This window comes from Benincasa hispida, chromosome 12 (genome assembly GCF_009727055.1).
Source record: "Benincasa hispida cultivar B227 chromosome 12, ASM972705v1, whole genome shotgun sequence".
In the NCBI taxonomy this organism is placed as follows: domain Eukaryota; kingdom Viridiplantae; phylum Streptophyta; class Magnoliopsida; order Cucurbitales; family Cucurbitaceae; genus Benincasa; species Benincasa hispida.
The window spans coordinates 3,934,391-3,949,821 of record NC_052360.1 but is presented as its reverse complement, the minus strand read 5'-3'; the positions used below and the strand labels follow the sequence as shown (position 1 = coordinate 3,949,821).

At 33.0% G+C, this 15,431-nt stretch overlaps 2 protein-coding genes across 6 annotated transcripts; both read left to right on the top strand.

Annotated features, from left to right (window-relative positions):
• Positions 1-5,972: 5,972 nt before the first annotated feature.
• Positions 5,973-10,996, top strand: LOC120067307. Of its 5 annotated transcripts, XM_039018862.1 has the most exons (13): positions 5,973-6,295; positions 6,642-6,876; positions 7,019-7,078; positions 7,283-7,357; positions 7,797-7,894; positions 8,373-8,435; positions 8,533-8,616; positions 8,761-8,871; positions 9,438-9,573; positions 9,670-9,780; positions 9,879-10,136; positions 10,216-10,277; positions 10,393-10,996. In XM_039018862.1, exons 1-13 carry the CDS (start codon positions 6,191-6,193, stop codon positions 10,570-10,572), a joined length of 1,578 nt encoding a protein of 525 aa, XP_038874790.1. In that variant the 5' UTR covers positions 5,973-6,190; the 3' UTR covers positions 10,573-10,996. The 5 variants fall into 5 exon arrangements, with proteins under 5 accessions (XP_038874790.1, XP_038874788.1, XP_038874789.1 ...); XM_039018860.1 differs by having other exon boundaries at positions 5,974-6,295; positions 8,373-8,616; positions 8,774-8,871; positions 9,673-9,780; XM_039018861.1 differs by having other exon boundaries at positions 5,974-6,295; positions 8,373-8,616; positions 8,774-8,871; positions 9,879-10,112.
• Positions 10,997-12,181: 1,185 nt separating this feature from the next.
• Positions 12,182-14,817, top strand: LOC120092465 (30S ribosomal protein S6 alpha, chloroplastic). The gene is made up of 2 exons (XM_039050557.1): positions 12,182-12,694; positions 14,323-14,817. Exons 1-2 carry the CDS (start codon positions 12,302-12,304, stop codon positions 14,560-14,562), a joined length of 633 nt encoding a protein of 210 aa, XP_038906485.1. The 5' UTR covers positions 12,182-12,301; the 3' UTR covers positions 14,563-14,817.
• Positions 14,818-15,431: the final 614 nt, after the last annotated feature.

Genomic DNA, 15,431 nt, shown 5'->3' with positions numbered 1-15,431 from the left:
TGCTGTAACATACATATTATTTTCAATCTTGAATATTATATAATATTCACAAAACAGTAACACCAAAATATACATAGACATATTATCTTCGTCTAGAGATGCATCTTAAGCTAGTCCTTCGAGCAACCTACAAAATACAAATTTAAATAGTTTTGATGCTACCAAATAATTTAACTACTTTATATGGGTATATGAGTTATGCTGATAAATTTTAATCAACATAACTAATACATTTATCTATATACTAATATTATAATCGCAAATGCATTTATCATATATCAATCTCAAACCAATATAAAAACTTAAATTCATCCAAAACTTAAACATATTTATACATTTACTCCTATACCAACATTAAACTCAATATAAAACTCAATATTCAACCCTAAGAAAATAAAAAATGCACTTAAGTAATCTACCACCACCCCTCCCTCAATAATTCAAAACCTGAAAGATATTTATGCATTTACCCCTATGTTAACTTTAAGCTAAATATGAAACTCAATGCTCAATCTAAGAAAAATTCAAAAATGCACTTTAAGCAATCTCATGTAAAACTTAAAATTCAACTCAAAATTTAAACAATATTTAATGCATTTACCTATTAACCACTTTAAACTCAATATAAACTCAATACTCAATCTAAGAAAATTTAAAATGCACTTAGGCAATTCCATTCACCTCTCCCCCAACTTCAACCACAAACATAAACATATTGACCCTTGTCTCATTCTAGTATAATGAACAAAATACTAAAGATTCATTCTTTATCATACTCTGCTATAGAACTCTGAGGACATGCTTTGTTTCTTACGTATTGTTTTAATGTCCGTAAAATTCTTCGATAAGATACATCCAACTATAACTAAACCAGACCTACAACTTTTGTTTCATATGGCAAATGACTACTAGATGCACTATTACATAAAAAAAAAAAAAAAAAAAAAAAGACTAGTGAAAATATCTTTCTAACTTATAAAGTATGATTATAATGTCTCTTGTAAGAGATCTAAATTCCTATGATATTGTTTTCGCACATAGATCACAAAAAAAAAAAAAAAAAAAAAAAACTCATAGCTCAACAATAGCAGTAAACACATCTTTTTCTAAAATACACTCAAATACCAATTAAAAAGAAGGCTCTGAAGCAAACGTGAGAGTCGTGAGTTTTTCAACCCCCATAGTTTTCCATCCTTTTCACTCACACGTCTTGATATATTTGCACAACTCCATCAGAAAATTTGACTGGTTTAAAAAAACTTACAAAATGCAACCCTCTCACTAGTAGCCAATGTGTCGCAACATGTGACTGTACAACTCTATCCACTACTTTTTGTAGGTGTAGTTCTTTTAGCATTTATAGATCTTCTAAATCCAACCGTGCATTTGTTTATCCTTACTATTTCCATCCATATTTAAATGTCCAACCAAATTATCACATATGTTCTTTTGATATGCATCACATCTAATTTATGTCTCAACAAAAGTTTCGACCATACTAAAGTTGGAAAAATATACTTTTTTTTTATTTCAATGTAACCCTCGTTTTCGGCTCTTATACGTTCTCTGAATACTACTAAGCACGGGCTTAACAAGTTCACCTATCGTAAGATATTTTCTCCATCCATGAAAATCGAAGGAGGTTTACATTCCACTTTTCTATCATATTGTTTGCTTCTATGCCAACTACGATTCTCTTGAAGATAATTGTCGATGCCCCTATAAAACATCATTTTCCTTATAACCCTAATGATGGTGTATCCTCTTTAAAAATAAGGCATGTTTGGTAACCCTTGGTACTCACCACAGATGGGTCACTGTATGCAGGAAAGTCATTAAGAGTCCACAAACAAGCTTGCGTGTAGTTAAAAGTATTCGCTGCTAACACAATCATAAGTGCGCACACCATTATTCCATAATTTTTTTAACTCTTCAACCAATGATTGCAAGTAAATATCAAATTTCTTTACTAGGAGATTTTGACCGAGTATAAGAGTAGGAGACAAAGAATTTTGTCTCTTTCATTCATTTCCAAAAAATTGTAATGAATAAGCACCAAAGACCACATACTATATTAAGTACTCATATTTTCCAATGGATAAAGCCATCTGAAGCTAGTCCTAAACGAACGTTTCGTGAGTTTAAAGCAAATTGAGGAAACTCATAATCAAAATGCTTCCACCCCTTCCACATCAGTTGGATGTCGTAACACTCCATCTGTTTGATCACGTTTATCTTTATGTCATATCATTTCAAAAGCAAATGTTTCGATGCAAAGAACTGCTTAATCTCGGTATCAAAGGAAAATGTTGTCAAAATTTTATGTTGAACTTTTTTACCTTTTCCATTCGTCCACTTTGTACGAGACTTACCACATACTGGACACCGTTGCCAATCGAAATTTTTTTTTCCAATATAGGATGTAATCTTATTTACAAGCATGATAAACTCATAACCTAGTCCTAAATCACGTAATTTTCTTTTAGCTTCATAAAATGAACTAGGTTTAGATGCTCCGAGGAAATACTTCCTTTTTACAATTAAAGTAACAAATCGAATGACTTATTAGTCCAACTGTTAAGAACCTTAATATGCATTAATTTTAACAAAAACATCAATAAAGAAAAATTTTTGTACAACCAGGATTCAACTATTACATGCTTCATTATTAAGTATTTAAATAAGCTTGAATTATTTTCTATCTTCTTGGACATTGGTAGGCATCTCATTTCTCGTTATCTTCTTCGTTTATATCAGTAATTGGACACTGAAGATCATTTAAATATTCAACATTTCATTTCTTCATCCAAAAATATTAAACTCTGTTATATCTTAAATCATCATCACATGTCGGTTGAGAATGTGTGACTCTCGTATCCCCTTGAATAGGGTCAATTGGGTCTCCATGACATATCCATTGATGAATACGATGGAGATATTTCTTAATGAGTGAGTGTCACTCAACTCTATCTATTGCTCCCACATTGTGTTTATACATTTTCTGCATGGACATCTTGTTTTTTCTCGAGTTATTAATTTGAAGTTTTGTTATTTTAAGGAATCGGGCTACTCCTTCTGCATACTCGATTGATAACTTGTTCTTAAACTTAATATCCATATTTTAATAATATATCTCTTGGCCCAACACGAAAGTAATATGTGATAAGTTAAAACTGTATGATTTAGACAATAAGTTATTTTTAGAACTTATAATTTCAAATTACTAACTATTAGAGTTTTGTTATAAGAGTTATTTTCCTTAAACTCTTTTGTGAAAAAGATTAGGTAGTTGAAGCGAAGGAAGGTGTGGAACGAAAAAAGTCACTTAAAATCTATAGTTTTTATTCATTAAGTTGAAGCTATTTCTTTGAAAGAATATTGAAAAAATAAGAACATACTTGATTTAATTAATTTTTAATCAACCGCTCATGTTTAGTAAGTATTCTCTTCCTTGAAATGGTTTAAAAGAGAAAATATTTCTTTTAATGTATTATAGAAAAAGGAAGTGAACTTATTATTCAACAATTCCAAATATACATCTAATTCCTCACCAACATAGAGAACAATCCGATTAACTCAACATACAAAACAAACCAATTAACTCACTAACCCAAAACAAACTAATTAACTCAATATTCAAATCAAACTAAATAAATCAACATATATAAACAAACCAATTAACTCAATATCCAAACAACCCGCATTTAACTTCAACATCCAAACCAAACTAAGCTAAAACTTTTAAAAACTTCATTAAAAAAAATTAAAAAAAAAAAAAAAAAACTTATATAAAAATGTATATAAACATTTTTTTACAACTCATTATCCTAATATAATTTACTAAAGATTAAAAAATATTTGTATATCTATACGCATGTGAGAAAAATGAATGAAACAGATATTTTTTTAAAACTAATATCACAAAGTAAAAAGAAAAAAAAAGAGAGAATTAAGTAATATATACATGTTAGATGTTGAAATGTATAAAATGAAATTAAAAGAATAATATGTGTTAATCTAATAACAAAAAAAATGAAAACTTCAAATAATATGTATACATGCATAAATTTCTTAAAAAAGATAAACATACATGCACACAATTAAAATTAAAAACTAAAAAAAAAAATAAAGAAGAAAAAAAAAATGCAAAAACTTGTTCCATGGAGGATTTTAGGAAACTTTGTTCATATTTATTCATATTCACAAAGGTATTTGAAGGTTATAAATTTTTATTTGGGGATGGAACTTCCTTTAACTGGAGGCGAACGAAGCAATGCCGCGACGGCAAGCTTCGATGGCAGCAGCGACTTGGCAGAACCGGCGGCTGAGACAGATCCGATGGGTGCAGCAGTTCCGACGGGGGTGGGTTGTGAGCACCAAATCGACTGGAAACGAGGGTTTGAAGAAAGGGTGGGGGGGGGGGGGGGGGGGGGGGGGGGGGGGGGGGGGGGGGGGGGGGAAATTTGGGGGTGGGATTGAGAGAGAGGTCATTGGAGGGGCATACGGTTGGAAACGCCCTTTTGCCGACGACATCAAAAATATTGTCAGCAAAGACTAACCGTCGGCAAAGCTACGATTTTCTGACGCTTTTTTTACACTGAAAAATTTTTCTTAAGAAAAAATAGAATTTCTTGTAGTGTAAAGTTTAAAAACTAAATGGTTACTTTTGCAAAAATTTAGGGATCGAAAATATTTTCAAATTATACTTGAAGTCAAAATAAAATATCTTATAATTTTATCAATTAAACCTCTAAAGCTCCATATGTGCTCAATTTTAACTCTCAATTAAAATTTTTCTTGAAATTTGTACATGCATCCATTCTAATCATTCATTTTATAATTAACTCGACATTTCAATAAGTCTACACATGTGAAATTGAATGAATTGATATTTTCAAATGTAATCTTTATAAATTGTCTAAATTGATTTACTTATAATAACTTATAAGTTTAATTTGAAATAACCATATGTTTCACATGTTATTTTTCGAATAAGTCTAAAGATATGTGTTAATTGATACAATTATTAGTTCATATTTAAATTTACAAATAATAAATTAAAATTTTTTAAATCTATACTATATATAAAGGATCTATGATGAGAGAATCTTTGCATCTTCGTTCTATTCTTTTGGAAGACTCTTTAAGGATTTCTATGATGGGATTGTCCAAGTTGTCATTACAACTTTAATTTATGTCATTTATCGCAACTATTCAGGTCGAGGTGGTTATACGCGAAGTGATGTATATTTATTTATTTTTTTTATGTAAGGGTGTGACTTAGACCATAAACATAAAACATCATGATCTAACGGTAGAGTCATTTTTTAATTGACAATCGTCATTTTCCAATTACAACTATTTTTGTTGGAGTGCTATATCTTTTCGTGTAGAGGTGTGATGTAGACCATAAATATGAAAAATCACAATCTAACAGTTGAAATGTATTTATGTTGTGTTTTGGTTTAACTTTTCAAGTATTTGATTTTGAAAATGAATCATTTTGTAAAAAAAATTGAAGTGTTTAGCAACTATTCAAAATAACTTTTAAAATACTTTAAAATGTATTTTAAACAATTTTTTATCAAAAGCATTTAAATGAAAATATTTTTCTAAAAAATATTTTTTTCTTTAGTTAATTCAAACAGACCAAACCGTTACGTTACAACTATTTAGGTCAAAGTAATATAGTGTGATTTAGATCATAGATATGAAACATTAATATCTAACGATGGAGAAATGATTGAAGGGACAATTACGCCTTCTACTTTTTAAAATTTATAAACTCCTATTTTTATCCTTTATCATCCAACAATTAAAAAAAAACTATTTCACACATTAATTTTAATCTTTTTCAAATATAGAAAAATGAAATAAAATATTTATAGATATACAATAATACATATCTATCAATATCTTTCGCAATAGAATTTGACATTTTTGCTATATTTAGAGAATATTTTGAGCAATTTCAAATTTAGAACAATTTCCCTTCTTTTCAAACATATTTTTCCTCAGGCCACAATTTCTTAGACTTGAAACCAGCGAGCGCGGGGCACCAGTGTTGTTTTCGTTCGACGGAGAATTTCCCGTCACCAGAAATTCCCAACTCCATTCGCTGCAATTGCAAGAGATGTTCCCGGTGAGTTTGATTTGATTTGAGAAGGCTGAGAGAGAAGAAGCTGAGGCAATGGGAGAAATGAATCGATGGAAGGTGACCTATACCAAGCACCTCAAGCAGAAGCGTAAAGTTTATCACGATGGTTTCTTAGACATCCACCGTTCCAGCAACAAGGTTTCTATTTCTTTCACACTTTAACTTCACTACACATCTTTTATTTGGACTCCTAGATATGTAATTCTGCAGAAGAACATGTCCGATTTTGAACTGAAAAGTATGGAATTAACTAGCATTAGTGGCACCAAATCCTAAAATTGGATGTAGAGCTTTAAAATCTTCTAGATGAAAATGATAATAGTTGATTGAATTGCTGAGAAGTGAGTCGGTAGTTGGTTTATGTGGTTCTGATTTCGGTTCGGAGTAACATGGTGATGATTTGTTTGATTCTCACATATTTGGATTTTCTCATTCTAGTTGTTAGGTTAGTCGATTTTTTTCTAATGGCTAGATTGATATACAGACAATGCTCTACGATGAGTGCGAGAAGCTGCTCGAATGCAGGATCTTAAAGCAAGATGAAGTAATTGGCTCTGGCGAAACGCTTATATTCAACAGTTACCTTGTTGACATTGACACTCCTCTGGGAGATCATAAGCCAGAGTCTGATCTGAATTTCCAACCAGGTGATGATAAGATATCTGAAAAATCTGGTGTGCTGCGAGGGAAAAATTTCCGAAATAACTCAGTTAGCTTTGGTAATTAGCCTAGTTTTATCTCCTTGGTTTATTTATTTATTTAATAACTTCCATATTTAATTAGCACGGGATTAAGTTCATTTCTCTTACTGATTGGATTATGATTAGTACTATTCTCTTGGTTGTTACTTCAAAAATAAAGCAAGTACAGAGAAGAATAAAGCTCGGCCGAGTCTCAGCCCTTCACATAGAATAATCAGAGGTAACTTGCATTATTTTGCTAATGCACAATTTCTGTTATCATTGTTAATTGCTTGTTTAAAGCGGTTTTAATCATAACTTGGGCTATATATGTAATCAATCTTACTGGTGATTACCATTTATTTCATACATGCTACTCTCATCATGCATGTGCCAATGTGATTTTAGATTAGGTTGTAACGCTGTCATTCCTTTTACATTCCAGAATTTAAGAAGAGAAGATTGAAGTGCTACGGATCGCCACAAAGTAGTCCAGACACTAGAAAGACAGAGGAGACAGGTTAGTTCATGATTTCTTTCCTAGGTTGTTAAATCATTTTTTTTTTTTTTTTTTTTTTTGTTGTTGTTGGTTGGGGAGGGGGGCAAATGTGCAATGGAAATAGAGCATAATGCTGATAAATTTGAGTCCTGCCGTCTTGAGAAAACAATGTAATTGAAATACGTGAAAGTACTCTACATGTTTACGTACGTCGGTTCATTATGCTACAAAATATTATAAATAGCCAAATATAGAGTATAACTGAGGCACCTCTGAGAAACAAATTAATTAACAACAGCAACTGAAATCAGCTACTTTGCCTAATATGCTTTTCCAAGTATATTTACATTCCTCAAAGAGTCAAATTTATTATGTATCTACCAATTTCTTTCATTCTGTCCTTATCCGTCTTCTGCTTCTGTTGTCTTTATTCACATGATTAACCTTATGATGTTTGTAGAGTGGCAGGTCCTTTACACCACAAATATTACTCAGAAAGCTAAGAAGTTTCATGATGGTTTCTTAAAACTTTCTATTTGTGGATCCCTCGGGAGGCAGGTTAACTTCTTGGTTGTCACTTAAATTATCTGGTTTATCAGGCCTACCATACTTTTTATTTAATTGTTAACTATTCAGTTTGTGAACTTTATATCTTCTACGCAACTTTGATGAATATTAGAACTTTTTATCTTCTGCTCAACTTCGATAAATATTAGAACTTTTAGTAGGGATGTATGTCATCACGATGAAGTATTAATCAATTGAAAGGTAGGTCAAGAGTTTGAGAGGAACAATAAAATTTGTAGGGAGATCGAGAGATCAGTGATGTGTCTGTACAAAATTATGGTCTTAGTTTTTGTTCTTTTATATTGGAGTCCTATATAATTAGGGTCGGACTCCTCTCTTTTTTTTTTTTGAATAATAAACAAAATGCCCTAGCATTCCATTATTTTTCTCAAACCAGCACCTTACCCCAAATAAAAGGTTCAATGGAAAGGTAAAGTTTATGCCTGGACCTCTCCTGGTCTTTCTGCAGGTTATGCTCTTTGATGAAAACAGGAAACTATTGGATAGCAGATTTATTAAGAAGGATGAAACGGTAAAATCTGGAGAATCAATAGCCTTTGATGCTCATTTGGTAGAAATTGGAGAATGTGAAAAGGACCATAAGCCTCCTAAAATTCTCTCAAATCAAGGTAGCAGTTCTGGAGAAGGGGGAACTAGGGTACTGCATGGACGGAAAAACTGTTTCAGTGAAAATGAAATATCAACCGGGAAAGGTCAGCTGTTTTTGCCACATTAATTTCTATCAGCTAATGATCGTAATGAAATTTATCAGCATTGTTCATCTTTTTCCTCCTTCAGCCATAAGGTGTCATGACGTGTGTTTTCCTCTCGTTGTGCTTCTACTTAGGCATGTGTAGTGTTTTAGTGCAGAATGGAATGTTTTGTACACTAGTCAGATGACTCAAAAGTCCAAGAAATATCACAATGGGATCATCAAAGTTTCCTCCTCTGGCTCACACCTTAGGCAGGTTAATTTACTTTGCATTGAACACCATGTTACCTGCTTTCTATTTTGTAGTTGTACAAAAATACAATTTGGTCACTCCCCTCCTCCTTCCAGAGAATGTATATTTTAGTACACAATATGAGTTTCATGTTTCAATTAAACTGTTTGTATAATCCAAACAGCATTTTTGATGCCATGGATACAAATAGATACATATACAGTGCAATCGAGATTGTTGAAAAAGAACATCAGAACTACTGATGGCTTACTCTAATAATAGGCAGTGTGCCCAAAATTTCAGCTGTTATAAATTAATTGATCACTTCTGGAACATGCTGTTCATTATCAAGTTAAAAAACAAATTCTTATCAGACTTGACCGTCACTATTTAAAGTTCTAGAGTTGTCTGATGACTATGAATGCAAGTTTAGATTGTATAGCAGATGTAAAAAGAAAGGTGGAAGGTTCAGGATAGGATATTAACATATTAACCGGGTTTATATATATATATATATATAATGCAATTCAATGAGTTGCAGGGGTTTCTTATTATCTTTTTTATGAGACTAACTCTTACATTTATTTCAGGTTACTTTACTGAATGAAGATAGAAGTATATTAAGCAGCAAACACTTCAGTTTATCTAAAAATGTGAGGATAGGGGAGATACTTGAGTTACCAAAATACTTGGTGGAGATTGGCGAGGCATGTGAAAATGTTAAAGGTCTGATACTTATGTAACATTTTAGTTTCTTAACCAATGTCCTTATGGCTATCTAATAATTTTTCTGGCTTGCATGCGACCTTTGGTCAAATGCAGTAGAGCTCGGCAACAGAAATTTTGATATAAGAAAAGACGCAAGTTTTTGCATTTCTGGTGGAGATGAAAAGGGATCGGGCAGAGAGACTATGAAAAAGTCTTTACGGAATGGTTTGAGAATGGTTACTTGATGAATTCTGTCTGAACTCATTAGTTGTTTATGCTTGGTTCCTTCTGAACTAAATATTTATTTGTTTTATATCATGAAGCCCATCAAATATTGTCCATCCTTCAAAGGCCAAGGGCTAGAGTGATTCTTTCTTCAGGTCATATGGATGAAAATATTAGCGTATCTGTTTCGTCATATAACCCTGAACCTTCCCTTGCGGAGGCATTGCATCTTTCTATAGATGACCAATCTCATCAACAACCAAGTGAAGGACAGGACAAGAGGGAATCAACTAAGAATGCAGAAAACAACCAATCCATTGTTCTAACTCAACGTGATGACGTGCAAATGCAGCTCAGTTTAAGTCTAAATTTTCGTAATTTTACTATGAGATTGTCATGTCACATTACAAACTTATTTCAACTTTGATCCTGCAGCAACATTCACTGGTAATGCCGGAACATTGACAGAAGATGTTGAAATTGGACACTCCAGCCAGGTGTGGTTAAATTTCTCTTTGGTATCCTTTGAATGTACATTAGATAGATGATTGTCATATAAGATCTTTTAGTAAGTTTGACTCGGTTTTATTCCTTTCCGAAATGTTTGCACAGCTTCTTCGGTCAGACCATGAGGAAGCTGAAATTATTTCTCTCAGAAACTCAATTTCTAGGACTCGAACTTCAAGTGACACTGCTGCTTGTAGCCTTGTTAATGATGAAGGGAAAATCTGCGAGGAGATTACATATGAAAGAGAAATGGATGCATGCCCAAGTTTTGATCTTGGAATTTGAGTTTGCCAATTCATATTTAAATATACGATGCGACGCTACAGGCTACAGCACAGGCCAGGAAACTACATTCTAAACTGTTTTCGCCTTATTTGAAAATGTCTTCTTTGAATATTATCACATTAGTGATACGCCCTACGTCTATCAAGTATCAATTGACTTTAGCATGCAAATCCATTTTTAGGTCTCTAGTTGATGTGTAGAGAAGTTTTCTCCTTAGAAGTTGCAAAGTTCTTTGCCTTCTGCTCGAGTATCATTTTCCGACATGCCCATATATTTCTCCTATTCATAGGCATAAACAATAAAAAGGATTGATCTCTCAAGTTTGTCCGTGAATAGATTTTGGATTAGACTGAAAAAAGTGTACAATGTTATTGTGCTAGGCATCCCCAGTTGGGGCTATGGCAGATGGATGAATTTCATTTCATGCCCACATTCTAAGTATTTATGATGGAATGTGAAAAGTTATTTTCTACCAACTTGTGTATAGTTCAACTAGTTCAAACATATTTCCTCGACTATAAGGTTAAACATCTCAACCTTTTACCTTCACATGTTGAACTTGAACTAAAAAAACGAAAAAAAAACTCTAGTTTCTTGCATAGTTAATTGAATTGTCATATTTCTCCTTTCAATTTTCATCTATAATGAAGGTTTTTTTATTCAACAAAGTACGATCAACCCAATTTATACAATATGAGTCGGATTATAAGTTTATTTGGTTCTAAATTGAGATTAGATAAATTATAATTTTATAGGTGGAGCTAAATGCAATTAGCCCAAATCTAAATTCATTAAAGTTAAGTAATCTATTAGACACTTTAAAAATTCATATACTAAATAAACACAAATTTAAGTTTAAAATTAAACTTGTTAAAGTGAGAATTTGATCCTGGATCCACATCAACTCTTGATTGAGGCGTTTGGTTAGGTACTCGAGCTAATTTGAAAGATACTAACATCGATATGGTGTTATGCTTGTTATGCATGACAAGTTGTGGTGTTTAAGTTGGTGTTTAAAATTACTAAAAAAACAAAAAGTTAGTGTTTAGATCGAGTTAACTCCGAGCTGAGCTAGGATAGTATCGTGTACATCTTTAGTGGGATGAGTACCTTTTATTTATACTTTTTCTCATTGTTCTATTATTACAGTTGAGCGTAATGGCAACTAAAAGTTAGGAGAAGAAGGACATGTGTGATGGTAGGTTAGTACTGAACTCGATAGGTCATGATATCGTATATGAATGGTGAGCTCATAGGCTCCAAACAATTTTTTAAGTAGAGATAAATAAAACTAGAAACCACTAACATAGGAACACTAAACATCAAGTCCTCTCGAGAATTAGGGACAAAATAGGAGGAATGACCTCTTTCCAAGACCCAGACGACTCAAAAGAAGATAGAAACTTGATTATAAGTCTGACAAATTTTAATTCAAAAGCGAGATAACTTCAAATGGTTCGGAACCCACAACTACCGATAAATTTTATTAACAGAATTTGTCCCAACAACCCTAACAGAATTCGTAATTTAATATAAGGCAAAGCAACGATATAACTCTATGAAAAACAATGGTTCAATTAATGGGGTTTTGTTAAAAATAACTATTATCCTGCGCAAGGCGCATGGCCTCTTATCCATATCTACTTCATTTCACCGGTTCCACTATGCTATCTCCTTGTTGCCACTGAATTCCGAGTCTGCCCCAATAGCAGAACTCGTTCGAATTAACATGGCCTTCACTTCCACTCTCACCGCTACTTCTTCAACCTCTCCTCTCTCCTCCAAACCACTTTCCCTTCCCCCATTCACGCATCAAGTTTCTTTCCCCTTTACCCTCAAACCCTTCAAATCCCTCTTTTCTCCCGACGGAATCGGCCCTGCTTTGGGTCTCGGATTGTCCGTGAAAGCCCAAACTCTTGAATTCTCAGGTTCCTTCTTCGAAGGTGGGTTAGGAACTGAGGATGAACCGCCTGCCCCTCCAGGAACAGGATTCGCCGCTGCCCTCGAAGATAAGGAGGAGCCTCAGTGCCCTCCTGGACTTCGAAAGTACGAGACTATGGTCGTTCTGAGGCCCGACATGTCTGAAGACGAGAGACTCGCTTTCACCGAGAAATACGAAGAGGTAGTATCATCTCTGAAATGTTGCTATTCTGCTGTTGCTTTTTCCCCCCTACTGTAATCTCTCTTTGGTTTCCGAGGAAAAGAGAGAGACCAAAGGAAAACCAAAATTTGTTTATATTAGTTTCGTATCTGAGAGAGAAAATTCAGTTTGTTACTCTGTTTAAATTGCGCTTAAGATCATACTCCTTGTGGCCTTCCTGAGAAACCACTTGCGAAGTAATGAGGTGGGAAATTGTCGTTGTCTGAATCAGAACATATTATTCAAGTAATGGATAGCTCATGAAAACTTAGGCTGCAGTTTATGCAAACCAGTAGATATTATGGGAATGCTGTTGAAAAATTATAATATGTGAGTTTTCCTGTATGCTCTGTTTGAGTGTTTGGTTCCAAAGAAGAGAGAACCTTTTGTCATCTCAGCCTTCTAAGTCCTCTGGAGACACAAGTGTCGGGAATTTCATATCGAAAAGATGGAGAGACGCATGAGCACTCCTCTTGTTGCCAATCAGATAGAACTCTATGTTTATTTAATATGGTATTCGAAGTCCAATCGAGTACTTGGTATACAAAAAATGACCTGACCCAAGAATGGGTGAACCTAAAGAAGCACCATCTATGGGGCATATTGAAGATTACACGTCGAAAAGATTGAAAGAATAAGAGATATATACGTTATTTCTTTCATTGGTAATTGGTTTTGAGATGTAATTGTCATGTTTATCTGAATGGTAGGTGGGGATGAGATGGATTCTTTTCAACTTTGAGGAAAGAGATTTTCTATTGAACTTTAGGAATGTTTGACTATCAATAAACGTGAGTTTATGAACCCTAAGTTTGAAAGGTTGGCTTTTTGGAAATTTGAGTTTGTGTAACTTGTACTTATTTGCCGAGTTTAGATTTTTTTTTTTATTTTTTATATATATTTTTTGTACAGTACGTAGTATAAAATATGGGTTTTGTTAATCTAGATTTGTGTAATATGACTTTATGTAGTTTGTAAGATTAGCAAACTTATAGTTTGGAATAAACAAATCAACATTTTAAACACTTCATTCTTTTGATCTCATGTTACACAAATTTAATCCACGAACCAACTTTTAGTGCTTGAAAAATATAGTGCATTGTTAAACAACTTTGATGTGGAGGGGCACTAGCTGATTTGTTGTAAAGAAGACAATGGCAGCATTGAGGCCATATATGAGAGAACATTCAAGTAAGGCAGGAAAGAGAGGAAAGTTACCGTGCATTTTTGGAGGAAAAGTTGCCTGAATGGGGCAATTTATTTCTTATAGGAACTGTTTGCTTGTTATATTCCTTACTAATATGCAATCCTTATCATGAAAACATTGAATGGAATACAATTTTTTTTTTCCCTTTTTCCTTTTGATGTGTGCTTATTGTTACAATAAAACACAGTAATATCTCATAATTGTGAGAAATTCTCCCCGTCCTTGATATAAGTGAAATTCTGGTTGTGGAGTAAAGTTACGAACTGGGGATTTATATGCTGTAAGTATCAAACTGATAATCATTTAGCTTTATATAAGCAAATGATTATTTGGTAAAAGGACAATCAAGTTAGTTTTGTTTTTCTTTCAACATAGTGTTTGATAAGAATGGCTTATTTTGCAGTTGCTTGTTGCTGGGGGTGCCATGTATGTTGAAGTATTCCACAAAGGGCTCATTCCACTAGCATATAGCATCAAGAAGAAAAACAAAGCTGGTGAAACTAACACTTACTTGGATGGCATCAATCTCCTCTTCACCTACTTCACAAAACCTGAATCAATGGGAATTCTCGAGGCAACACTTCAAGCAGATGACAATGTCGTTCGATCAATGAGTTTCAAGGTAAGGAAACGAAAATACTAAGTATGCCTTAGCCTAAATATCTTGGTCTTTCACATTATCTTTTGGACAAATTTTATTCAAAGCAATGGAAAAAGATGTGTAGTTGCAATTTGTGCTTTTCCTTTTCAAAATGAGTGCTGCTATTGTGACAACTCTGGCCATTTAGGCTTTATCCATAACCATCTGATTGCTGTTCTTTTCATCACAGCCTTCCAATGGAAGTGCTATTTGAAGTTGGAAACAAGTTGGATAAAGAAAAAAAGGAATTGTAGATTAGATGTTGATCTTTCATTGCTGGAAAATCCACTTAGTGACTTAACTTTTTTTTTTTTTTTTAAATGATCCACCAATGACTGTCCTGTTCTATCAATCAAGCAACACACTCCGTTGAAAGTGCATTTGGATTCAAAAGAAATAGAAAGAAAAGTACGAGCATGGAGTACTAGGTAGAAGTTGAGGGGCTGTCTTTAAAATTATTATTATTATTATTATTATTATTATTATTTGGTTCTTTTTTTAAGTTGCGATCCAATGAATGGTAAAAGTTAATGTTATTGTTAGAGTTGAAATTATTAGTTACAAATTCATGATTGTGAAAGGAAGAAGCTCATTTATTTTTTACTAAAAATATCTTTTAGTCTCTAAGTTTCGAGTATAGTTTTCATATATTCCTTATGTTCAAAACATTAGATTTGTATTTTAGAGTTCTAGTTTTTATTTGTTCTCTAGGATACAAAATATTATGGCCTCATTTGATAATCAGTTTGCTTTTTTGTTGGTTTTTGAAAAGCTTATTTTTTTTCACATTTTCTTACAATGATTTACATCTTAAATTTCAAAAGCAAAAAACAAAGGTTTTCAAATCAAACCTTTTTTAGCTTTTAAAATAT